The 27,085-nt window shown below is 43.0% G+C and overlaps 1 protein-coding gene across 2 annotated transcripts in view; it reads right to left on the bottom strand.

Annotated features, from left to right (window-relative positions):
- SLC25A13 (solute carrier family 25 member 13) overlaps nucleotides 1-27,085 on the bottom strand; it is a 236,108-nt gene that overhangs the window by 116,423 nt on the left and 92,600 nt on the right. For both annotated transcript variants that reach the window (XM_073629566.1, XM_073629567.1), the window contains exons 6-8: nucleotides 19,824-19,970; nucleotides 13,720-13,858; nucleotides 4,176-4,269 (exon numbers count right to left, since the gene is read on the bottom strand). In XM_073629566.1, coding sequence (XP_073485667.1) covers nucleotides 4,176-4,269; nucleotides 13,720-13,858; nucleotides 19,824-19,970 — 380 coding nt within the window. The remainder of the gene's footprint in view (nucleotides 1-4,175; nucleotides 4,270-13,719; nucleotides 13,859-19,823; nucleotides 19,971-27,085) is intronic.

Genomic DNA, 27,085 nt, shown 5'->3' with positions numbered 1-27,085 from the left:
TTCAAAGAAAATAATAAGTAATGCATTTAGTCGCCATGGCCTGTATGCACGCTCAACACGTAAGACTCCATTGCTGAAGAAAAAGCATGTTGAAGCGCATTTAAAGTTTGCTGTACAACAAGTCTGTGAAATACTGGGAGAATATAGTCTGGTCAGATGAGACCAAAATTGAACTCTTTGGATGCCATAATACACACCATGTTTGGAGGTCAAATGGCACATCACCCCAAAAGAAAACCCATACCAACAGTGAAGTTTGGCGGTGGAAACATCATGGTGTGGGCGGGGCTGTTTTTCAGCATACAGTACTGGCAAACATCATGTCTTAGAAGGAAGGATGAACGGAAAAATGTACCAAGACATTCTTGATAAAAATCTGCTGCCATCTACCAGGATGATGAAGATTAAACCAGGGTGGACATTTCAGCAAGACAATTATCCCCAAGGAAACTCTCAATTGGTTTCAAAGAAAGAAAAAAAAAAGTTGCTAGTATGGCCCAGCCAATCACTGGACTTGAATCCAATAGAAAATCTATGGAAAGAACTAAAAGATCAGAGTTCATAGAAGAGGCCCACTGAACCCTGCTTCGTGTGTTGAATACTTTTTCCCTGTGTCATTCTATTTTATTAGACATAACTGAATTTCTGAACTTCTTTGTTTTGGTGTCTTTGTATGTATGGATTGCATGGGTTGTCGCTGACAAGTGGTGAAAATTTCATGGCAATAGCACCTTTAGAAATATATTTACCTAGAAAAATGGTGACGTGTTCAATATTTTTTATCTGCTGTATATACATACACACACATATATACAGCAGGGATCTCCAAACTATGGCCCTCCAGCTGTTGCGGAACTACACGTCCCATGAGGCATTGTAAAACTCAGACATTCACAAACATGACTAGGCATGATGGGAATTGTAGTTCCTGAACAACTGGAGGGCCATAGTTTGGAGACCCCTGGTATACAGTATATACACACTGATCAGCCATAACTTTATCACCACTGGCAGTGGTAATACAAGAAGTTAACGATTATCTGGTCACAATCAGATCTAAAAGTAGATGGAATAGATTAGGCAGCAAGTAAACATGTTGTCCCCAAGTTGATCTCTTAAAGCAGAGTTCCACACAAAAATGGAACTTCCGCTTTTCGGAACCCCCCCCTCCGGTGTCACATTTGGCACCTTTCAGGGGGGAGGGGGGTGCAGATACCTGTCTAAGACAGGTATTTGCACCCACTTCCGGCAAAGACTCCCATGGGAGTCTATGCCTCTTCTTGTCAGTCCGCGCTGTATGCTGGGAAACACACAGCTCCCAGGAGATAGCGGGGACCAGTTACGATGCGCAGCGCGACTCGCGCATGCGCAGTAGTGAACCGGGTAGTGAAGCCGCAACGCTTCACTTCCTGATTCCCCCACCTAGGATGGCGGCGGCAGCTGCCGAGAACCGAGCGGGTTCTCGGCGTCGCCTGCCGACATCACTGGACCCTGGGACAGGTAAGTGGCCATGTATTAAAAGTCAGCAGCTGCAGTATTTGTAGCTGCTGGCTTTTAATATTTTTTTTTTTGGCGGTTTAGGTGGACCCCCGCTTTAAAAGCAGAGAAAATGCACATTGCCGTTTGTTATATATGGGGCTGCATAGCCGCAGACCAGTCAGGGTGCCAATGCTGACCCATGTGTCCACTGGCAAAAACATCTACAAACGAGCACATGAGCATCAGAATTGGACCATGGAGGAATGGAAGAAGGTGGCCTGGTCTGATGAATTACATTCTCTTTTATATCATGTGGATGGCCGGGAGTGTTTGCGTGCTTACCTGGGGAAGAGATGGCACCAGGATTCAGTATGGGAAGAAGGCAATGGGCAACATTCTCCTGGGAAACATTGGTCCTGCCATTCATGTGGATGTTACTTTGACAAGTATCAAAATCGAAAGGGTTATTGTGGGCTAATAGAGGGCACCAACATCCACACATAAAAGGACTGGTCGCTACAGAGGAGGTGATGCAAACAGGGACCATGCTGTGGGACTCCCAATGTATCGTAATGACCTTTTATGCTGAACTCCTGGCAGTGTGAAAGGTCTTTCTGGCAGAAAGTTTACTACTGGTATTCTGTGTTTTAATGGAGAGTCCACTTATTGGCTTTAAGTGGGTGAGATTTTGACTTCCTATGTACAATCTGAACTCCCACTTTTTTTTTTTTTTACCATTGGAGGTGTGCTCTGTAGTGTAGTGTAAGTATTTTGTCCTCTTTTGTTCCTGTGAAATATTGTATTTTGCTACAGTACACATTTATTTCATCCCGTTTTGTGTAGTTTCATTCATCTGTGACAGAGCCTTCATAGTTATCCATTATGTTGAAGGCTTCCCTCTGGGTTATGATTAGCTTCCTGAACAAAATATTACAGCGCTCACATGCAAAAAACGACATTTAACCCCTGCAAGGCTATTTAAAACACCTGAACATTTTCAAAAAATATGGGGATTTGGTCACACCATATTGCTATATGGCGCTTAAGCCCATTTACTGCGACAAAGTACCCCATTATTAGTGGGTCCTACTCTATCCATAGAATGGAAGATCCTGTTTCTCTGAACCATGAGATAAATACACTCCTCTATATGGGAGAACTAAAGGACTCATCCTATAACACAGGTGGAAACTAATGAGAGGCAATGATGAGGGAGTGGGGTGCTCCTGCATCTTTTAGGGTGTGCCCCCCAAATATTTTGTTTGTCTATTGTATGAATTCTGACCAAATCCTTTTGGGCAGGAGCACCCCACTCCCTCATCATTGCCTCCCATTAGTGTCCACCTGTGTTATAGGAGTCCTTTAATTCTCCCATATAAAGGAGTGTATTTCTCCCATGGTTCAGAGAAGCAGGATCTCCCATTCTATGGATACCCACTAATAATGGGGTACTTTGTCGCAGTAAGTGGGCTAAAGCACCATATAGCAATATGGTGTGACCAAATCCCCATATTTTTTGAAAATGTTCAGGTGCTTTAAATAACCTTGCAGGAGTTAAATGTCATTTTTTGCATGTGTGCGCTGTAATATTTTGTTCTGTTTTATGGTCTTATGGCTGCACCATCTGTAATGCATCTTTTAGGGTGTGCCCCCCAAATATCTTGTTCATGATTAGCTTCCTAACACAACATTTTGCACTTTCATGGCCACTTTCATTTACCATAGTACCCATGCAACGGGATATTTGGGAACCCAGTCACTGCACCCTGTTGTTGGACCCTTTGTGCACAAGGAAGGTCAGCCATATTGTTTTGTAATATGGAAACAATGATTTACTATATTTTGTTTGGTTCTGTGATGGGATTTAACATGTTATTGTTTAGTGTTTTAAAGGTCCTCTTCTATTCCTCCTGAGGAAGTGGGGTGGTCCCATGAAATGCGCAAGGCCAATATTTCCCAGCTTGGACATTTCTATACAACTCAGCAGGTTATCCACGGCTTTTGTATATATTTTACTGTGTTTATTTGTAATAAGCTTATACATTTTAACCTTTTTGCGTCTTGTCTGGGCACCTTGAAAATAAATTTCTTAATTATTCTTACTTTGACACGTACAACCTACCTAAACCTTGTTGTTGACTAAGAAGTTTACCTTCATGGAAACAGTATTTCTAGATGGCAATGACCTATTTCAGCAGGATAATGCTCCCTTCCCCCTGCAAAAATAGTTCAAAAGTGGTTTGAGGAACACAACAATTAGTTTGCAGTTTTGACCTCCAAATTCTACAGATCTGAATCCAAATCGAACATCTGTGGGATGTGCTGGAAAAACGTCCAATCCATGGAAGCCTCATCTTACAAGATTGAAAGGATCTGCTACTGATGGATCGATGACAGATACCACTGCATACCCTCAGAGGAGTCCATGCTTTGACAGGTCAGATCTGTTTTGGTGGCAAAAGGGGGAGCTACTCAAGATTAGTTGGGTGGTCATAAAGTTATGGTTGATCGGTGAGTTACAGTCAAGTTAGTGGATGCTGCTAAATTTGGCTTGGACATCTATGACTTCAATGACCTCTGGTAACAAGAGAGTTAACATCTGTAAATATACAAGCTTCTCCAGAACTAGTTCAAGTGCTGTTTAGAAGCATGGTTGAGTTTAGCCCTCAGAACAAAGGTTGTAAAATTTTACTTACCCCCGTGGCTCATATAAATCTGCGAGTTGGAACAGTATGTCTACTTCCATGGGTGTGACCTGTCCAAACCTTTGTGCAGCAAGTACAAACTCCTCTGCATTAGGAATGGGAGAAAAAAACAAAACAAAACAATAGATTAACATTTTGGCTTGCTGCAAAATGCCACCTTTTAACCAGAAAAATAAAACAAATCATCTATACCATGTGCTCAGACATCGTAAAATGCCCTCACACTTTCATTGGATATCAGCCTCCTGCAATTCTTTGTACTGTACAACCTGGCACACACTTTTGAACAAAAAAAAAAACAAAACTGAAGAGCTCAGGAGGAACCACGGTACTAATGATCCGATGTTAGTACAGTAATCTCTCCCACTGAGCAATTGTGTTCTGACAGCAGAGCAGCCACTTAGCATGGGACCCTGAAGTAAGTGGAGACCTCTGGAGTGGCGGTGTCTACTTCAATCATTTCCAGCTTCCAGGGGATCAGTCCGGTATGGTATATGTCTAGCTACACCCATTTCCAAGCAGGACTAATGTAACTATGAAGGAGGCACGCGAGCGTGCCCACGGGTCCTGCGTACTCTATGTTCGCCGGCGGCCTGCGATTGCGGCGAGGAGGAGAGGAAGAACGGGGAGATGCCTATGTAAACAAGGTATTTCCCTGTTCTGCCTAGCAACATGACAGGGAGCTACTGCTCTCTGTCATCGGGAGTAGTGATGACATGTTGTAGTGAGCCCCTCGCCCAGATGGAACACATCCAGGGAACACACTTAACCTCTTGATCGCCCCCCTAGTGTTTAACCCCTTCCCTGCCAGTGTAATTCACACAGTAATCAGTGGCTAGTTTTAGCTCTGATCACTGTATAAATGTCAATGGTCCCAAAATAGTGTCAAAAGTGTCCGATCTGTCCGCCATAGTGTTGCAGTCCCGATATCAGATCACCGCCATTACTAGTAAAAAAAAATAATAACAAAAATTCCATAAATCTATCCCCTATTTTGTAGACACTATAAATTTTGCGCAAACCAATCAATATACACTTATTGCAATTTTTTTTACCAAAAATACGTAGAAGAATATAGATCGGTCTAAACTGTGGAAGAAATTAGTTTATTTATATATTTTTTTGGGATATTTTTTATAGCCAAAAAGTAAAAAAATATTGTGTTTTTTTTTCAATGGGTCTTCTTCTAAGATTGCCCTGTATTTGGCTCCATCCCTCTTCCCATCAACCCTGACCAGCTTCCCTGTTCCAGCAGAAGAAAAGCAACCCCACAACATGATGCTGCCACCACCATGTTTCACGGTGGGGATGGTGTGTTCAGAGTGATGTGCAGTATTATTTTTTCGCCGCACATAACGTTTTGCTTTTAGGCCAAAAAGTTCAATTTTGGTCTCATCTGATCAGAGCACCTTCTTCCACATGTTTGTTGTGTCCCCCACATGGCTTCTCGCAAACTGCAAACGGGACTTCTTATGGCTTTCTTTCAACAATGGCTTTCTTCTTGCTACTCTTCCAAAAATGTCAGATTTGTGGAGTGCACGACTAATAGTGGTCCTGTGGACAGATTCTCCCACCTGAGCTGTGGATCTCTGCAGCTCCTCCAGAGTTACCATGGACCTCTTGGCTGCTTCTCTGATTAATGCTCTCCTTGCCCGGCCTGTCAGTTTAGGTGTATGGTCATGTCTTGGTAGGTTTACAGTTGTGCCATACTCTTCATTTTTTGGATGATGGTTGAACAGTGCTCTGTGAGATGTTCAAAGCTTGGGATATTTTTTTAACCCCCAACCCTGCTTTAAACACCTCCACAACGTTATCCCTGACCTGTCTGAGGTGTTCCTAGGCCTTCATGATGCTGTTTGTTCACTAGGGTTCTCTAACAAATCTCTGAGGGCTTCACAGAACAGCTGCATTTAAACAGAATAAATTACACACAGGTGTACTCTATTTACTAATTAGGTGACTTCTGAAGGCAAATGGTTCCACTAGATTTTAGTTAGAGGTATCAGAGTAAAGGGGGCTGAATACAAATGCACCACACTTTTCAGATATTTATTTGTAAAAAATCTGAAAAAGCATTTATCATTTTCCCACCACTTCACAACTATGTGCCACTTTGTGTTGGTCTATTTTGGTTGTAACATGACAAAATGTGGAAAATTTCAAGGGGTATGAATACTTTAACGTGGTGTGTGTGGAGGTGTTATATATATATATATATACACACATATATATACTCCAAAGACATGCTGGTAGGTTAATTGGATCCTGTCTAAATTGTCCCTAGTATGTATGAATGTGAGTTAGGGACCTTAGATTGTAAGCTCCTTGAGGGTAGGGACTGATGTGAATGTACGATGTATATGTAAAGCGCTGCGTAAATTGACAGCGCTATATAAGTACCTGAAATATATTATATATATATACATACACATACACACACACACACACACACACACACACACACACGGCTCAGCATAAATGAGTACACCCCCTTTTGAAAAGTAAGATTTTAATCAATATCTCAATGAACACAAGAACGGAATTGCAAAATTTTGACAAAACTGAGTTTTTTGGGTTTTTTTTTAGAACATTTGTTTAGCTCATTACATGAAAATAAGGTTAATATTTTAACTTGGACTACAAAATCTAAAGTTTTACTGAAATTAGTTGATGCAAAAACGAATACAACTCACAACAAAAAACTACTACATCTAGTAGCTTGCATGACCTCCATGATTTGTAAGGACAGCACCAAGTCTTTTAGGAATGGAATGAACACGCTGGCAACATATTGCTACATCTATCTTTTTCCATTCTTCAAGAACGACCTCTTGTTGAGCCTGGATGCTGGATGGAGAGTGATGCTCAACTTGTCTCTTCAGAATTCCCCAAAGGGGATTGTTTAGGTTCAGATCAGGAGACATACAGTACTTGGCCACTGAATCACTTTCATCCTGTTCTTCAGAAATGCAACAGTGGCCTTAAATGTGTGTTTTGGATCACGGTCATGTTGGAAAAGTGCACGATGAACAAGGGCAAGCAGTGATGGTAGCATCTTCTCTTTCAATATAGGAGTAGTACATCTGTGAATTCATGATACCATCAATGAAATGCAGCTCACAGACACCAGCAACAGTCATTCAGCCCCACCGAAGGACACTGCCACCACCATGTTTCACTGTAGGCACCATGCATTTTTCTTTTGTATTTCTCACCTTTGAAACACCATACAGTTTTGAAGCCATCAGTTCCAAAAACATTAATCTTGGTCTCATCACTCCAGAGTCCCAGTAGTCGTCGTCTTTTTCAGCATGGGCCCTGGCAAATTCTAGGCAGGGTTTTTTGTGCATGGGTATTAATTAGGAGAAGCTTCCTTCGTTGACAACAACCATGCATGCCATTCCTCTGCAGTATACGCCATATTGCGTCAAGGGAAACAATCATCCCAGTTTGGCTTTGTACTTCTTTAGCCAACTGCAGTGAACTTGCATGCCGATTTTCTAAAACCCGTCTCATAAGAAGACGCTCCTGTCGAGATGTAAACTTCTGTGGAGGTCCTGGACATGTCTATGAGATGGTTGCAGTTCCATCTTTGTTAAATTTCACTTTTGCTACAGTATTCTGACTGACAAGTAAAGCGTTGCTGATCTTCTTGTAGCCTTCACGTTTCTTGTGTAAAGAAATTATTTTCTTACTCAGGCCTTGTGACATTTTTCTTCCATGTGGTGCAATTGCTGACAGCATGACATGGGAACGAGTTTTCTTTAAAGGGGTTGTAAAAGTTCAGTTTAAAAAAACAAAAAAAACAACATGTCATACTTACCTCCACTGTGCAGTTGGTTATGCAGAGTGGCCCCGATCCTCCTCTTCTGGGGTCCCCCCGCAGCGTTCCAGGCTCCTCCTCTTCTCGAGTGTCCCGCCAGAGAAGCAGTCTCCCGTGTCCTACTGCTGCGTCTGTACACACAGACATCAGGACTCAGCTCTGTCCCCCGCGTTATTGGATTTGATTGACTGCAGCTGGAGCCAATGGCTGCGCTGCTATAAATCTATCCAATCAGGACACGAGAGACCAGCCAGAGCTGGTGTGCTCGTTCCCGTCATGGGAAATATGGGGCTCAGGGGCGCTGCTGCAGCACAGGTGGTTTTTGACCTTAAAGGGGATGTAAAGGTATTTTTTTTTTTTAAAAAACAAACATGTTATACTTACCTTCACTGTGCAGCTCGTTTTGCACAGAGTGGCCCCGAACCTCGTCTTCTGGGGTCCCTCGGCAGCTGTTTCAGCTCCTCCCCACAAGGACTCAACACCTTAATGCGAGCTCCCTCGCATGGTGGTTAGTTCTTGCGGGCGCACTCCCGTGATACAGCCGGCGGCTATAGCCGCTCACTGTATAACTCGGCCCCGCCCCCCCTGGCGCGCCGCGTCATTGCATGTGATTGACAGCAGCGCGAGCCAATGGCTGCGCTGCTTTCAATCCATCCACTGTAGCCAATCAGCGTCCAGGCTGAGCGGCGAAGAGGATGTCGGGAGCGAGCGCTGGACTTTCGAGGGGTCAGGTAAGTGAAACGGGGGGGCTGGGGGCGGCGGCATTGTCGGAAGTTTTTTCACCTTAATGCACAGAATGCATTAAGGTGAAAAAAAGTTTACCTTTATAACCCCTTTAATGCATAAAATGCATTAAAATTTATTTATTTAATTATTTATTTCAGGTACTTATATAGCGCCGTCAATTTACGCAGCGCTTTACATATACATTGTACATTCACATCAGTCCCTACCCTCAAGGAGCTTACAATCTAAGGTCCCTAACTCACATTCATACATACTAGGGACAATTTAGACAGGATCCAATTAACCTACCAGCATGTCTTTGGAGTGTGGGAGGAAACCGGAGTACCCGGAGGAAACCCACGCAGGCACAGGGAGAACATGCAAACTCCAGGCAGGTAGTGTCGTGGCTGGGATTCGAACCAGCGACCCTTCTTACTGCTAGGCGAGAGTGCTACCACCACACCACTGTGCCGCCCTAAATGAAAAACGGCGAGGGTTTATAACCCCTTTAAGTAACGCCCTTTATAATCGTCTGCTGGAAATCTGTTTAACGAATAAATTAGACTCACCTGTAGTTAAATTCTTGTTAATTAGCATTTTGTCTAAAATGTATCTTTCCTCCCCCCTTTCACACATGAAGATCGTTTGTCCGTTTTTCATCCATCCGTTGCCAGATGAAAAAAAAACTGACATCAATGCATCTCAATGGAAAAACAGATGCAAAATGGTTGATGACCATTTACATCCGCTTCCGTCAACATCCGTTTTTTGAAACGGATCAAAACCCTATTTTTCTTCTGTAAAAAAAAAAAAAAAAAAAAAAAAAAACAGATCGGACGAAAAACGGATGTAAACAGACAAACGGTCCGTTTCTGCCTGACAGAATGGCTCCAGGACTCTAGCTGGCAGGGATGACAAACGTCACACTTTTTCTCTTTGAAAAAAGTGACTGAACTGATCAAACGACTGGTCTGCATGTGTGAAAGGGACCCAAGACTTTCACTGGGCTGTATTCAGTTTTGCAACATGGTCTTGAATGAATTTGTTAGGAAAAATGCTTTGTGTGTGCAACAAATCTTGGTTGCAATCAATGGCCCGAATTTGTGGGAGTTTTTAGTAGTTTAGTAGAAAATGTTGATTCTGAAAGGAAAGGAAAGGTTTTCTAACAAATCTGTTGGGGTGTACTCATTTATGCTGAGCAGTGTACACAAAGCTGCTAGAATGTTTTTTCTCCAAGTAAGGGCTGGGAAGATACCTGTGTCCAGACTACAAGATATTTTATCCTTCAGCATCAACTATTTAATGGAAAGCCCCAGAAGGAGCTTTAACTGTGAAAAAGGAAACTGTAGATGTGGTCATGGAGGAAGAGATAACATCATGTTCCCAGCTTGTCGACCAGCTCACAGAACTGTCAAGGGGAAAGTACAGTACTCTACTCAACTCTCCTTCAAGGACATGTCAACATGTTGCCAATTTGGACTAAGGCCCAGTTAGCGCTATCCGTAAGCTCTTCACCCAAATCTTGGCTGCAATATTTTTTTTTTTCTCTTTCTTTTTTTAAGCCTCAGACTTGGCACAAAGAAATGAAAACTTGAAAGGTGTTTCAAGTACTGCAGAGCAGACAAGAAAAACATACTACAAATGTGTGACATGGAGGAGGCAAGACATGAGCTTCACATTTCGAGTTAAATACCAAAAGGAGTGGTGGGTAAGCCGTTGTTTAAAAGAAAAAGAAAAAAAATAAAACAGCTAAATACACAGATGACATACATGAGTGGGAGAGATTTTACCTGCCAAAGGATTTGTAATGCTGTCTATCCACTGCTGAGATTTACACAGCTCTGCCACACATATACAGCCCTGCTTGGCAGGCCAGGATGACTGATTTTTCCTTGCTGGAAAGGCCTCGCTTACACTACCGCTGCATTTGACAGGCAGTGAGGAGACAGTGGGGTTGATTTATCAAAACTAGAGTAAAAAATCTGGTGTAGCTGGGCATGGTAGCCAATCAGCTTCTAACTTCAGCTTGTTCAATTAAGCTATGATAAAAAACCTGGAAGCGGATTGGTTTCTATGCAGAGCTGCACTAGATTTTTCCCTCCCTATTGTTTCTTATCTGTCTGACTTACCCCCCTTAAACCCTGCACTATCACACCACAACTGCACGCACTGCAAACAGTAGTGGGGCGCTCCTACTCGGTTGAATGGGTCACATACCTCAGGCGGTACTGTTCACTGAACACTACAGGATAATTTTTGCCGCAGTATATGTATACACCCCTTCCCTGCCTTTTGCAGCTAAAAAGGGGAGGGTGTGGGAAAACCGCATGGTAAACAAAGTCTAACAAATCTTGTCCTATCCTCAGCCTGTGACTGGACAGTGTAAAGAGAAGCAGCAGACTGATGAGATCGGTCACTTTGCCCTTACCTCCTACCAGTATGTGTCTTGTTAGCACATAAGCACATAAGCACTGTAGCACAACTGACTGTGCTGCTTCACGCTTCCCCAGATTGAGCTTTAAAAAAGAAAGAGGAAAAGAGAATCCTCTAAAGAGCTACAGGCAGACCAGGCTTCTTGAAAAAGGCATAACTTTATTGCACAAAAAGAAAATTGGTTGTACATATTATAAACACTAAATACCCATCACCAACACCTTAGTTCATTTAAAAGTTAATAAGACAGCGGTGTCTAGTAAAACCAATGCATGCAGATACCCACTGTAAAGCTACCTAATAAAATTCAAAGAATAGCAGGCGATTAGATCACGGACCCCGGCAAGTATCACCTTTGATCAGTGTGCTAAGCCCTTTATTGGTGCTTAAAGGGCCCCCCAACTAGGGGATACACAAGGGAAATGATGGAATTCGCTGTACACTTGAAGTCCCTGGGATGGTGTACCGCTAGTTAAATCGAGTGATGAACTGGTATTAGGTCCAGTATAGAAGGTGGCATATAGCCACTAGTTGCTGGACAGTCCAGATAATCAGTCATTAGTAAGACCAAATAGTTCAAAGCTAAAGCACAGTACAGTCCCAGGTTATGAGCAGCTGAGGACAGTTGCCTCAAATCAGAACAGGCATGATAATGACAGGTATAGAGCAGAATCACATGGACCACTGGTCCTCTCACCCAGACAAGGTACACAAAGAACGTTGATGCACTGACAGATGTCCCGGTGTTTCCATAGATGTCAACAAATGGCTGAGGGTCATGCACTGCGTAGGGCTTTTGCGGCTGGAGTAGTATACTGCCATCTTTCGATCCAGGTGGCTTGGCTGGGGGTTCTGCTGTACACTATGTAGCACTGTCAGTTATATTTCCTCTCTTTCTTTTTGAGTTCAAGGTTTAGCTTACGGAGACCGCACCAACCTGGTGAGTCTGCAAACTAAGGGACGCTGCACCAGTAGGCACATATTCAGCATGGTACTCAATAGTGAGCTGATGACCTCCATCCCTTTGTTTTATATATGCCCAGATTGAGCTTTGCATAGATAATCTTATAGGAAGATTTTTGATGAAACTAATGGTCTGGTGACATGGTCTCTTAAAGGAGAAGCAGTAGACTAAGGAGTTCATCTCTCTGACCTTTTGTCCTCTCAGCATATACCTTGTTAGCACATGAAAACAAGCACAAATGATTGGCTATGATTGTTGCTTATCCCTTCCCCAATACGGACTCTGCTGTGCAGGGTTTGCAAGAGGCCGATACCAAGTCAAAGTGCTAAAATAGAAAAAAAATATAAATTTTAAGGGATAAGTTCACCTTTCTGAATAGGTTACATCCATAGTTGGGGTGCAACATGTTCAGCATCTGCCCCCTCTTCCCCCCAGTCACCCCCACCCCCCTTGTGATAGCGGGCCAGGCATCTTCTCTCGACACCCGCTGTCACTATTCAAAGAGAGCTCGGCCATGTGGGGCTTGGCCCATACGGCTGCGTTACTGATTCACGGATCCCTCTGAATCAATGAACTACAACTACCGTCAGCCTTTACGGCTGAGAGCTTGTCGTTCTCAATGAGCTACCAGAGAGCTGAAAATCACGCTAAACTTTCTGACCTCACAGACCACTAAACTCACAATTTTGAATCCCGCGGACCACTGACATGAATTTTACATGTCTTATAATACAATGCTCCAGCTCTCTGCCCCTCTCTCCCTGGATCACACTTTTGCCTTATATACACACACACACACACACACACAATACCCCATCTCTTGCCCCCCATTACATTTCGGTCTTACACAGACTCATCATTGGATCCTACCTCCTTATCCAGTCATGTGCTCAAACTCCATGCTCCCTCCCAGTGTCTGATCAGTGCTGTCATTGGAAGACCCCTACTTCTTCAACCCCAGCTCTCTGCACTACTTCCGGCGCCTCCTTCTGAGTTCACAGGAGCAGGAACTAGAGGAGGCATCGGATACCAATGCGCACTGACAGTCAATATGGATTGAGAACAGCACTGGAAAAATTGGGCAGTATACATTTACCACAATGTTGATTTGCGGCAGAACCCCTGGGGACCACCTAATTTTTTCACATGGACCATCAGTGGTCCACAGACCACTGGTTGGCGACCGCTGCTCTAGGTAGTTCATTGAGCTTCCTGTCATTCAGTAACTGCCTGCTCGTGTCTCCGATAGACAGCTAAACAGAGAGTCGGCAGGAGCATGGCATTACACCCATGATCTGCAGAATGTGGGTGCAAAGCTTTACAGTCTCTAAAAATAATAAATGCACATTTTTTTAAATAAAAAACACAAAAAAAAAAAAACATTTGTGCATTATTTTATTTTTTTTGTAAAGGTGAACTTATCCTTTAAAGGAAAGCCAAATCAGTTTGTGTCTTTTACAGCCGCCTGTTAATACAGTTGATGAAAAATCACTTGCCCAACAGTACCATCAAAAAAAAAAAATCACCCAAGCAGCAAAGTCTTTAAAAGTCAGACCTCTAGGCGCACATCATACGGCTAAAGCACCAACCTTTTGTGACCTCCACATCTTTCTTGTTTCCGGCCAAGGTACTGTAGATCTTCCTAATAAGCTCCATGTTGTTCAGCAAGGAATTAAACGCATTGAAGTAGGAGAAGCTGACCTGGTGAGCTATGGTACCTCCAGCAGCCTTAAATGAAAAGGATTGGCAGAGAAAACAGGTTAGAACGACGTTTATTTTCTAAATAAAGAGATTTGAAGGGGGGGAACTCTGCAGAGTCCACAAAGATTTATAGAGAAGAGAATTCAAACTGTCAAAGAAAAAGACTCTTTGCCTGCTAATAAAGTCCATAAAAACTCTCCCCTATGAGCATCTGAGGCAAACCAAAAGCAGAAACCTAAACAAACACATGTGGTGGATTATAGCGGCCCAGGCATCGGTGATTTACAAGGCTATACATTAAATATTGCCGGGGTCACTCATGTTTTACAAGTCTATTTATTTCATTTAATGAATGTAGAAACATCTCACTGTAATGCTGGAAGAATAAAGCCTGGGGGGAAAAAATTGAACTATATATATTAAAAAACCCTATGCTGACATGGGCTAGAATTAAACAGATCTTTCTGAGTAAGCTGAAGTTTCACAGTCGCTGTTCACACTGATTGATGGATCAAGTCCCCTGTTAAAGAGCAACTCCGACCAAAACAAATATTTCCATTTTGGGAGGACACTGGTTAGCTGACACCACCCCGATTTTATTACACACTACCAGCAATTGAAATTTGACAACACTGTTTAGGTTTTCAAACACCTTCAGTGAAAGCACCACTTGACTGCCCACCTGCCTTACAAAATGAAACAAAGGATTGCAATCACCTAGTGCAACATCCACAGCACTTTATTAACCACTTCAGCCCCGGAAGAATTTACCCCCTTCCTGACCAGAGCACTTTTTGCGATTCGGCACTGTGTCGCTTTAACTGACAATTGTGCGGTCGTGCGACGTGGCTCCCAAACAAAATTGACATCCTTTTTTCCCCCCACAAATAGAGCTTTCTTTTGGTGGTATTTGATCGCCTCTGCGGTTTTTATTTTTTGCGCTATAAACAAAAAAATAGCGACAATTTTGAAAAAAACGCATTATTTTTTACTTTTTGCTATAATAAATATCCCCAAAAAATATTAAAAAACACATTTTTTTCCTCAGTTTAGGCCAATATGTATTCTTCTACATATTTTTGGTAAAAAAAAAAAAATCGCAACAAGCGTTTGATTGGTTTGCGCAAAAGTTATAGCATTTACAAAATAGGGGAAAGTTTTATGGCATTTTTATTATTTTTTTTTTTTTTTTTTTTACTAGTAATGGCGGCGATCAGCGGTTTTTATCATGACTGAGACATTATGGCGGACACATCAGACATTTTTGACACATTTTTGGGACCATGCTACATAAATGCAATGATTCCTGTGTAAAATGACACTGGCAGTAAAGGGAATTAACCACTAGGGGGCAGTGTAAGGGTTAAGCATGTCCTGGGGAGTGTTTCTAACTGTGGGGGGGGGGGGGGGGGGTGTGGCTACGTGTGACACATCACTGATCTATGCTTCCGATCACAGGAAGCAGACATCCGTGACACTGTCATTACATTACATTAGCATCTCCCCATTCGTCCTCTCCGTGAGGCGAATGCAGGTATCCCCGCGGCGATCGAGTCCGTGGGACCCGCATCACGGAGCTCCCGGCCGGCGCGCGCGACCAGCGGCGTGCACGCAATGGCATGGCGGCAAATTTAAAGGGACGTACGGGTATGCCCATTTGCCCAGCCGTGCCATTCTGCAAAAGATTTTTGAAATCTACTGTAAAATCCTTTTCTCAGAGTTCGACAGACACAGCGCTCCATTAATCCCGACTATAGGGTATATCGCCTCTTCTGCAGTGCCAAAAGGAAAATGAGGGGTGGGGAAAAATAACCCAAGGCTAAAAGATGCATGGAAGGAGAAAAAAAAGCAAAAAATCGCTAGGACCAAAATCTCCCAGCAGGGAGCCTAGGTCTTTACTCCTGACTAGACAGAAACAAACTGAATACCTATAGCAGAGAGGAGGTTATATTTTAGAGATGTTACGGAGGTGAAGTCTACAAGCTTATGACAATGATTGGATTTGGGGCTGGAAGGACCTATTACACCTGGCACGAGGGGAGGGATTGATGGTTGCATTATATTTACAGTACCTATAGGCAAGCCTCATTATAGGCTTACCTATAGGTACAAATTATGCATGGGAGTTTAATCCCACCATTTGTTTTTCCTCAAAGCATTTGTTACCCCAACACTTCATATTTCTGATATGTGGCTGCTGTACCATGTACTTGTATGAGAAAGTCTCCTGTTCTCTTCGTATTGCTTCCTTTATGTGAAATCCCTGGTGTTCCTGTCAGATCCTTACCTAGTTACATAGTAGGTGAGGTTGAAAAAAGATACAAGTCCATCAAGTCCAACCTATGTGTGTGATTATGTGTCAGTATTACATTATATATCCCTGTATGTTGTGGTCGTTCAGGTGATTATCTAATCGTTTCTTGAAATTATTGTTGCTCCCCGCTAAGGCCACCGCCTGTGGAAGGGAATTCCACATCCTTGCCGCTCTTACAGTAAAGAACCCTCTACGTAGTTTAAGGTTAAACCTCTTTTCTTCTAATTTTAATGAGTGGCCACGAGTCTTGTTAAACTCCCTTACACGGAAAAGTTTTATCCCTATTGTGGGGTCACCAGTACAGTATTTGTATATTGAAATCATATCCCCTCTCAAGCGTCTCTTCTCCAGAGAGAATAAGTTCAGTGCTCACAACCTTTCCTCATAACTAAGATCCTCCAGACCCTTTATAAGCTTTGTTGCCCTTCTTTGTACTCGCTCCATTTCCAGTACATCCTTCCTGAGGACTGGTGCCCAGAACTGGACAGCATATTCCAGGTGCGGCCGGACCAGAGTCTTGTAGAGTGGGAGAATTATCGTTTTATCTCTGCAGTTGATCCCTCTTTAATGCATGCCAATATTCTGTTTGCTTTGTTAGCAGCAGCTTGGCATTGCATGCCATTGCTGAGCCTATCATCTACTAGGACCCCCAGGTCCTTTTCCATCCTAGATCCCCCCCCCCCAGTGTATAGATTGCATTCATATTTTTGCCACCCAAATGCATTATTTTACATTTTTCTACATTGAACCTCATTTGCCATGTAGTTGCCCACCCCATTAATTTGTTCAGATCTTTTTGCAAGGTTTCTACATCCTGCGGAGAAGTTATTGCCCTGCTTAGCTTAGTATCATCCGCAAATACAGAGATTGAACTGTTTATCCCATCCTCCAGATCGTTTATTGGGATTGATTTTTTTTTTACTAACAATAAGTAGCAGAATACATATTAAAATGTATTTTAAAAAAAATGCCTTGGATATGTTTTATAGCTAAAAGTACAAAATATTTTTTTTTTTTGTCAGTCTTTTTTTGTTTATAGCAAAAAAAAATATAAAACCCAGAGGTGATCAAATACCACCAAAAGAAAGCTCTAAATGTGGGGGGGGGGGGAAATTACAATTAATTTGGGTACAGCATTGCATGACTGCACAATTGTCAGTTAAAATAACACAGTGCTGCATCACCAAAAATGGCCGAGTCATGAAGGGGGGGTGGGGGGTAAATCTTCCAGAGGTCAATTAAAGAATTTGGGGCACAAATACCATGGAATTATCTAATTATGTACATGAGATAGCAGGTGAGGTATAAACTGTTCTCCCTTTATATGGTGCACTGAATAAATGCATATGCAGTGCTATTCAGATAATTCCTTATTATTTGTAACACTGTTTATTGACAAGGTTCCTGGGGTGTAATCAAGGTTGCCGTGCGTGTTCTGTGACCCCTCTCTCCTCCTCCCTCCCCCTGGTGGGCAGGATAGGCAATTTGTTTTCTTTATTTAAAAAGGAGTAGAGAAGGTCTTACCAGTTGCTCTGAGGAAGGGGGCACTTCCCCTGAAACAAGTCAGTTGGTACCTTGACATCCACTTGAACAAGAGCTCCATCGATTGGCTGAGCTCCTGGGTTATTTACAATGCAGTTATCAATATTATGTGAGTATATAACATTTTTTAACTTTTAAATAAAGTGCTGTGGATAATGCACTAGGTGTTTGCAACTAGTTTCATTTTGTTTGTGCAAGATTGCACGATCTTAAGAGGGCTGCATCTATATCACATGTGTCAAACACAAGGCCCGTGGGCCGAATCCAGGCCGTTTTTTGTGGCCCTTGCACCCAGGGCTTCTTTTCAGCTGGAACATGGTGGAAACTCTCACAGATCAGAAGATCAGAGGGGGCACTCACTTTTCAACCACTGGAAGAAAACAAAAGCCAACCAGCTTCGAAACACGTCCTGGGTCTCCAGTAATGTCAGGGAAATCCAGTCCTGTGATGAACACTGATTGCAGTTGCAATGACAGCAGCTTCCTCCCCAGCCGGTGGTCAAGACTGGTGGTTTTTTTGGCTGCCTCTCATAAATTTCTGGCTCCCAAGTCATGCCATGACCAACACGTGTATTTTTGCGGGTGCCTTTCTATTTTTCAATAAATTGTCATTTATTTTAAATTTTTTAATGCTACACTGTTTTTTGGTTACTCCCATGAACTTTGGGCTACTTAGTATTCCCTGGGATCTCATCACAATGATGATCACATCAGCCTTACCCAGGCTTTGCAGGCAGAAGCTAGGGTAAGGGGAATATAACTTTTCTTACTAGAATGGGAACAAACCATATACTTTTTTCTAACCACTTGCTGACCGCCCTATAGCAGTTTTACTGCTACAGGGGAGATATATATATATATATATATATATATATATATATATATATATATGTGTGTGTGTGTGTGTGTGTGTGTGTGTGTGTGTGTGTGTGTGTGTGATACTGCACTTCTGCCTGCAGGGGGCGAGTGTGGGCTACTTCTGCTGTGATTATTCACAGCGGAAGCTGATCTGTGGGTGCCAGTCTTTCGATGTCCGCCGACACCCGCCGATCGTCAGGCAGAATTCTGTGTTCCTGCAAAGCATCTCTCCCCCTAGTAAAAGCAGGACACATAGTAAACAAACACTGTCTAGGCACACCATTAACACTTTGAACGCCCTAGATGTTTAACCCCTTCCCAGCCAGTGTCATTAGTACAGCGACAGTGTATATTTTTAGCACTGATCACTGTATTCATGTCACTGGTTCCCACAAATTGTCAGTTAGCGTCAGATTGTACACTGCAATTTTACAGTCCCGATATAAGTCGCTGATCGCCACCATTACTGGTATAGAAAATAGAAAAAAAAATCTATAAATAAAATATAAATAAATAAAAATTCCAGTATATATCCTATAGTAGGATGCTATAACATTTGTGTAAATCAATGAATTTACGCTTATTGGGATTTTTTTTTTTTTACCATGTAGCCAAATACATATTGGCCTAAATTTATAAAGAAATGCGATTTTTTTTTTTTTTTAAATATGTTTTATAGCAGAAAGTAAAAAAAAAAAAAAAAAAGTTTTTTCAAAATTATCAGTATTTTTTTGTTTATAGTGCAAAAAAAAAAAAAAATGCTGAAGTGATCAAATACCACCAAAAGAAAGCTCTATTTGTGGGGGAAAAAAATGACAAATTTGATTGTGCGACCGCGCAATTGTCAGTTAAAATAACGCAGTGCAGTATTGCAAAAAGTGGCCTGGTCATGAAGGTGGGGTAAATTTCCAGAGGTTAATTGGTTAAGAATAAAAAAAATTAAAAAAAACCAAGCAGTTCTGCCATCTCCAAAAGAGCGGCATAGCAATCTGCAAAGTGTCAAAATGAAAGACCAGTCTCCCAGGAACGTCAGAGAGCCAAGTTAACAAAACTGTTCGCTACATGACGGTCCTAATGGTGTGGAAATAATTGTTCTCTTCAATTTAAAAAGAAGTAAAATTTAAGATGAAAGCCGCTACACAATAGACTTTCATTAATAGTAAGACAGTATATGTGCAGCACAGTGGAAGTATGACATGCTTTTTGCACACTTTATATGTTTTATGTGATTTCATTGTGAAACTCCAAAAAAAAACATTTTTCCGGATTTTTTACTCACAGCAACTAAGCATTGTTCCACAAACGGGGTCAGGACGTGTGGACGGATAGTGACCATAATATCTCTAAAGTCCATAGCGTTGATTGTTCCTGTGTGGTCATTATCGCGCTGTACGAAGGCTTGCCTGGCATGTTCCAGCTGAATTTCCTACAGAGGAAAAAAAAAAAAAAAAAAAAAGAAGAATCACAAATTGGCAGAGGGCAAATTATTTCAGCTGATGTTAACACGCTTAAAGTGGTTGTAAACCCATGTGAAAAAAAAAAAACCCCCAGAAAACTGCAAGACAAAGGCATAATGAGCTAGTATGCATCGCATACTAGCTCATTATGAAACACTTACCTTAGATCGAAGCTGTTGCATACACCGCTGTGACTGACGACATGACTCCCGGAGTTACCCCCGGGTTCGCGAGCTCCAGCGCTGTCATTGGCCGAAGCGACAAAGTCACTTGCGCACATAGAGCTGCCAGTCACGGCACAGGCCCTTTAGATTGAACCGTCTCTTCAGTGTGCATGTACCAATGTTGGCACAAGCGTATATGGTAAATATCTTCTACACCGTGCAGGTTTAGGAGATATTTACAGTACCTACAGGTAAGCCTTATTTTAGGCTGACCTGTAGGTACAAGTGGCGCAACAGGGTTTACCACCACTTTAAAGCTGAAGCATTTCTAATGTCCATTTTTTTTTCATCTTTTAAAAATTGCAGAGTGGCCCTAATCCTCTTCTCGGGTCCGCCTCCGGCGCTCTACGCTCCTCCTCTTCTCAATGTGCCTCCATAGCAAGCTGCTTCATATTGTGGCACACCTGCAGGCTCCCTCTTGAGCCGGGAAGCCTGCATCTATAGACATAGACTGAGGCTCAGCCCCGCTCCTCATCACAGGATTTGACTGACATCAGCAGGAGCAATAGCTCCCCACTGAGGTTAGCAAAGCCTGTGAAAACGAGGAGAAGTGCAAGCTTGCTCCCAAGCTGTGCTGCTTGCGTCTAAAGACACACACAGTGCAGCTCGGCCCAAACCCCTGCACACTGGATTAGATTGACAGCAGCAGAAGCCAAATACTGTTCTCAGCAAACCCTGTGAGACGAGACAGAGACAGAGACAGAGACAGAGACAGAGAGACCTGCAACCAGGCACAGTGCTGGATTGAGTCAGAAGGTTAGGGAGGGGACCCAGGGGAACACACAGTGGAACCCCCCCCCCCATAAACATTTTTATTGGTAACAAATTGCATCAGATACAGTACAAATCAGATAAGTACAGTCAATACTCTTAGAAATGTTGCATTTACCATAACATGAAGCAATATGGACTAAAACAAAAAACAAAAACATAGATAGAAGGTAAACCAAGGTAAGAGAGTGTACATAGCCATGTACACAAAATGTAGTTGATAGAGTCTGGTGTCAGGGTGTAGCCATCATCCCAAAAATGTTGTTATACAATAGATACCCTATAACTATCATGGAGGGACTATAAGGGCTATTGAACAATACAAAATACCAAATTCAGACTAAAAGAATTATTTTATTATACACAAAAGATAAAAACAAGAGCGGCTAGGGTATAATAGTTTGCACATATAGTTAACCCCAATGTGACATGGCTGTAATTGGTTTGTACAGTAGCACAAAGGCACCAACGCATTTCGAAGCCATCTTCTTCAGGAGGTGCCCCAGACAGGTGAACATAAACTATGAACATAAAGTGCAAATATACAGTGTTTATGAGGCTGTAATGTAATAAAATCAAGCATATATAGTGCACAACACAAATAGTAATGTTATGAATCACTGTTCGTACTAACCTATAGGTGCACAGAGAATATACAAATACAGCCGCTGAATAAAAGTTTTTAAAACCAAATTGATGGCATTTTGGCTTTGTCCGAAAAACAAAGGGGGGAGAGATGGGGGACACCTCCAGTCCACAGACCCCCACTTTTACCACTGGGGCAGTGGCAGAGAGGTACCAGAATGTTCAGATGTAGCTGTCCACTGTGTATAGTAGCTGTACACAAAGAAGCGATAACATTGAAAGAAGAGACCTACTACTCCTGCAGGGCTGATGGTACGTGAACGTATTCTTGGTAATGTAGAGCGTTATTTAGGTATTGGTGAATTGCAGAGGAAGAAAAGGAAGAGGGAGAAAAGATAGAGGGTGTGGGAAAGGGAAAGAAAGAAAAAAACGTACGTGTGTGTGTGTGTGTGTGTGTGTGTGTGTGTGTGTGTGTGTGTGTGTGTGTGTGTGTGTGTGTGGGGGGGGGGGGGGGGGGGGGGTGTCTGGGTAGTAGGGAACTGGGTCAGGGTGGAAGAAATGTGTAGCAACTCCCCCCCCCAAGGCTGAATCTCAACCCATGTCCGTATTCATAGAGATAATATTATGGGTGAGAGCATTCATGTATCCATCTCAGGTATCATTCAGAGGTCTTTTAGTGGCTCCAACAGAACCAAGTGGCCGTACATTTGTGCATATGTTGTGAGGAATATGGATAAGCTCCTCCATTTCCTTTTCAAAATAAGCCTAGAAAACCACTCCCTGATGGTGGAAGCATGCATGGCAATGGGTTGGAATAGAGAGCTCTACTAGAAAGGGGTGTGTGATGAAGAAGATATTGCTCCAAAGTGAAGTCCAAGAGGAAGGATGTAACTTGTGAAATGATATTGCATACCTCTTTCCAGAAGCGTTCTAAAAGCTCACAGCTCCACTAAATATGTAGCATGGCACCTTCTTCTCGGCCACATCTCCAAAAAAGAGTGGAGGAAGCTGAGTAACATTTGTGGAGAAGGGATGGGGTCCTATACCATCTAGTTCTGATTTTGTAACAATTTTCCTGAATTGCTACATTCGGCGGTCCTCTGTGAACAAATTCCTCAATTGTGTCCCAATTGTCCTAGAGAGTAACTTGTAGTTCCTTTTCCCAGACCTTTTGTATCTTACCTGATACTGGGGAAATGTTCCCTGTTAGCATAGAGTAGATAGAAGAGATTAAATGGCTTGGGGGGCGCCTGTCTAGTTAGTGCATGAAGATTCAAATGGTGTGGGTGATGTTTGTTTGGGGCAGAGGACATTAGACGAGTTTTAGAATGTTTGATTTGTCTGCATGTCCAAGAAGGAAAAGACCTCGTAGGGTACATGGATGCCAGTTGTATAATAGACTTTCCTCTGACAAAGAATTTATGAGCCAAAATATCTCCATACTGCCCGTCTCAAGTCAAAAATGTATTGGACATGTGGGGGGGGGGGGGGGGGATTAGCCCATATTTCCTCAGATCATGGTCAGAGGACCTGGAGAAGACAAAAAGGTATGTAGATTTAAACAAAATCTGAAAGCTGAATAATAGAAAGTCTGGCGCATTGGAAGCCAAGACAGTAGGTGCAGAGAGTATTGATATATTTATTTCTAAACATACTCACGTCTTCCTTTCGAGAATGGATATTCCAATCCACACCATGTGACACGCCAAATAATATTTGTAACAGGTCTGGTAACCCAACTCCACCTTTTAGTTTCGGGAGGGCGAGTTGGGAATATCTGAATCGCAGGGAGGAATTATTCTAAATAAACACCCCCGCAGAACATAATAGTGCTACAGGAGGTATACCCCCCATCAGCACTAACCATGTTGATGGGGAAATTGAGCAACTTGTGCATTCTAAATTCTATTCTGATCTAATGATCGACTTCTGTCAAATAGGGAGGGCTACACACTGATCAAATTCAGCCCTGCTGAACTGACCACATTTCGATCCATCTATGGCCAGCTTTATTTTAGGGCATAAAAAACCTGCCGTATCTAAAAATCAATTTTAAAATGTACCTCCCATAAAAAAAGAAAGGTTACCTGCCTAGGAATCCCTCTTCTACCACCCCAGAAGTTGGTAAAATATGGCTGGAATACATTTCAGGTGTGAGACAGAAAACCCAGGGTTATACATTCCGACATTCCTGGAACCCAATCAAAATGGTCAAAACAGAGAAGGAGGCAGAAGTATCACTTCACCATTTTGCACATGAAGCTTCCAATGTGGCAGTCAGAGGTTATGCATTACTAAATGGTCCTTGTGGCCGAAAGCAACACCTTCCTCAACATCAACTCTGACCATCAATAACTGCAAGGAGTGTGGTGGTGACCAAACCTTACTTTGCATTACCGCCCTACACACCATAGTGGACACCTAGCCTACAGGCACCCAGATGACAAAAACGCTCTATTGCCAATCCTGCTTATACTGCAGCTATCCGGGGACTGTTTAAACATAGGACCTAAGCAACTGATAAGAAAAAAATAAATAAAAAGTTTTGCTTGTAGTCCAACTTAAAAAGTACGGTCATAAACATATTTGCTTTAAGCCATGCAGACAATGTGAGAGATTCCCGGTAAAACAAGGAACCATTTTTGCACCCGAAAGGGAAGGAGGGAAAGTTAGAAGTAGATGTATAGCAATGTTCTGTAGCCGCTGTCATCTGGCCACATTATGCTCATCTCTCCAGGAAGTCTGATAAAAAAAAGAGGTTGCAGCTTCCTCCTCCAGAACTCCGACTGATGCTGTAAAAAAAGGAAAACATCACAGTACAGCGCGTGCTTCTTAATCGCTGCAGCTCACTGCCTCTGCGGCTGATGGCACCGATCAGGGAAGCTACATGTAAAATGCATTAGGGACCCATCTGGTCCCGGTTAGAAGCGACATTAAAGGACGTGACTAGTAACTACACGTACACTCGGGCTCCAGCTGCCGACAGTTCGAGGTCTAGACATGGTAACAGGAGTATAACTCATACTCGCAACATAAAAAGCTGCCCAGCGCTGGAACGCTGTAATAGTTACACAGCCAAACACTTTTCAACGAGCAATAAATTATCAGTGGAAATGCAAACTTCGCATTCAACAGAAGGAAGTTGTGACAGACCAGGGGACAAAGGAAAGAATGACTGGATGAAAATAAAAAATGGTAGGAATATAGTAACGGTATTAATAATTTAATAAAATTAGGTTAGTGGCTAAACTGTATAGACATCAGATATTTCCTTCTCAACAACTGCCAATCTTTTAAAAACACAACTCCAGCTAACAATGTCAAATACTAGGCCCCTGCCTCCTTTAACCACCTCAATACCGGGCACTTACACCCCCTTCCTGCCCAGGCCATTTTTCAGCTTTCAGCGCTGTCACACTTTGAATGACAATTGCGCGTCATGCTACACTGTACCCATGTGAAATTTTTATCATTTTCTTCACACAAATAGAGCTTTTGTTTGGTGTTTTAATCACTTTTTTTTTTTTTTTAAGAAAAAATAAAGCCAAGAGACCAAAAATTTTGAAAAAAAAAAAAAAAAAAAAGTTTCTTAGCTTCTGTCAGAAAATTTTGTAACCAAGTAATTTTTCTCCTTCGCTGGCAGTAATAGGCACACATTTCTGGCACTGGTGGGCACTTAATTGTAATCAGGGCACTAATGATCAGTGCCCCGATTACATCCCTAGATGTCCCCTGTGAGGAGATGCCGCTGATCGGCTCTCCTCACACTGTGTCCGATTACCGGCATCTCCGTGTTTACATGTGACCGGATGTGATTGGACACAACCGATCTCATGGTTAAAGAGCCGCAACCCTTTACAGAGATCGGAGTCACGCCGTGTCCTAGCAGCACGGCGTGGGCACGCGAGAGCAGTCATTCTGGGAATCCGTCATAGGACGTTCACCCAGAACGAGAGTCGCACTGCCCAGCCGTCATTTGACGGTGGGCGGGTGGCAAGTGGTTAAGGGCTCATTTACAATTGCTTCGACTTCAACACACATTAGAGTGCCTACTGCTTCAACATGCTTTTTTTGTGCTTTTTTGCTGCTTCAATTAAGCTTTAATGAAGCTTGGCAAATGCCCTGTGTTTGTGTGTTAATTTTCTATTTGTTTTAAAGGGGCCCAGTAGAACCCCACTCAGTAGTAACCTCCAGCTCTGCTGACCCCCCCACTCAGTAGTAACCTCCAGCTCTGCTGACCCCCCACTCAGTAGTAACCTCCAGCTCTGCTGACCCCCCCACTCAGTAGTAACCCCCCAGCTCTGCTGACCCCCCCACTCAGTAGTAACCCCCAGCTCTGCTGACCCCCCCACTCAGTAGTAACCTCCAGCTCTGCTGACCCCCCCACTCAGTAGTAACCTCTAACTGCTGATCTCCTCTCCCCCCCCCCCCCCCACTCAGTAGTAACCTCCAGCTTTGCTGACCCCCCCACCCCACTCAGTAGTAACCTCCAGCTCTGCTGATCTCCTCTCCCCTCCCCCACTCAGTAGTAACCGCCAGCTTTGCTGACCCCCCACCCCACTCAGTAGTAACCTCCAGCTCTGCTGATCCCCCACTGAGTAGTAACCTCCAGCTCTGCTGACCCCCCACTCAGTAGTAACCTCCAGCTCTGCTGATCCCCCACTCAGTAGTAACCTCCAGCTCTGCTGATCCCCCACTCAGTAGTAACCTCCAGCTCTGCTGATCCCCCACTCAGTAGTAACCTCCAGCTCTGCTGATCCCCCACTCAGTAGTAACCTCCAGCTCTGCTGATCCCCCACTCAGTAGTAACCTCCAGCTCTGCTCACCTCCCACTACGCAGCACGCGTGACAATGCTAGTTTCTCCTGCTCCGGTCCCCCAACTCTGCTGATTCTCTAACTCAGTCCTCTCTCTCTAGTACCCCCCGCTCACCTTCTGCTATAGCGTTCCCATATGGCACAGCATGTGTGTGTTCTGCTCCGGACCACGCTCACCTTCTGGCTGCTCCACACTGCACACCAGATTTGAAGACTGCACCAGACACTCCCAGAATATATACACATGAATCGAAAGTCACTGCTGATGAAGTCTAAGGGCCAGCTGTTGTACAATATCAGAAAAAAAAAAAAAAAAACACAACTCTAAAAATCTCATGGAAAGCCTTCCCAGAAGAATGGAGGCAGCGGGGGAAGGGGGCTTGGAGGAGGAGTCAATGGCAACATGCCTATGATTTGGAATGGGATTTCTAAAAAGCTCATCTAGGTATTATGGTCAGGTGTCCACAAACCTTTAAACTGTATAGTATAAGAAATATATAGGTTACCTTCCTCTCGAAAGCATAACCTGTTATCCAGTGAAAAGGGACACAAAATACACAGACATAATAGATAGAGACAGAGAGAGAATTTATTTCCAATATATTATTTTCCTCAGTAGTACATATATTTTGTAATTAAAAGTTCATCAGTGGCTCCATTATAGCTTTAAATCTGGATGGAAAGGTTC

Source organism: Aquarana catesbeiana, linkage group LG05 (assembly GCF_042186555.1).
Source record: "Aquarana catesbeiana isolate 2022-GZ linkage group LG05, ASM4218655v1, whole genome shotgun sequence".
NCBI classification, from domain to species: domain Eukaryota; kingdom Metazoa; phylum Chordata; class Amphibia; order Anura; family Ranidae; genus Aquarana; species Aquarana catesbeiana.
The sequence above is the reverse complement of the archived record's forward strand: the minus strand, read 5'-3'. Positions and strand labels throughout refer to the sequence as shown.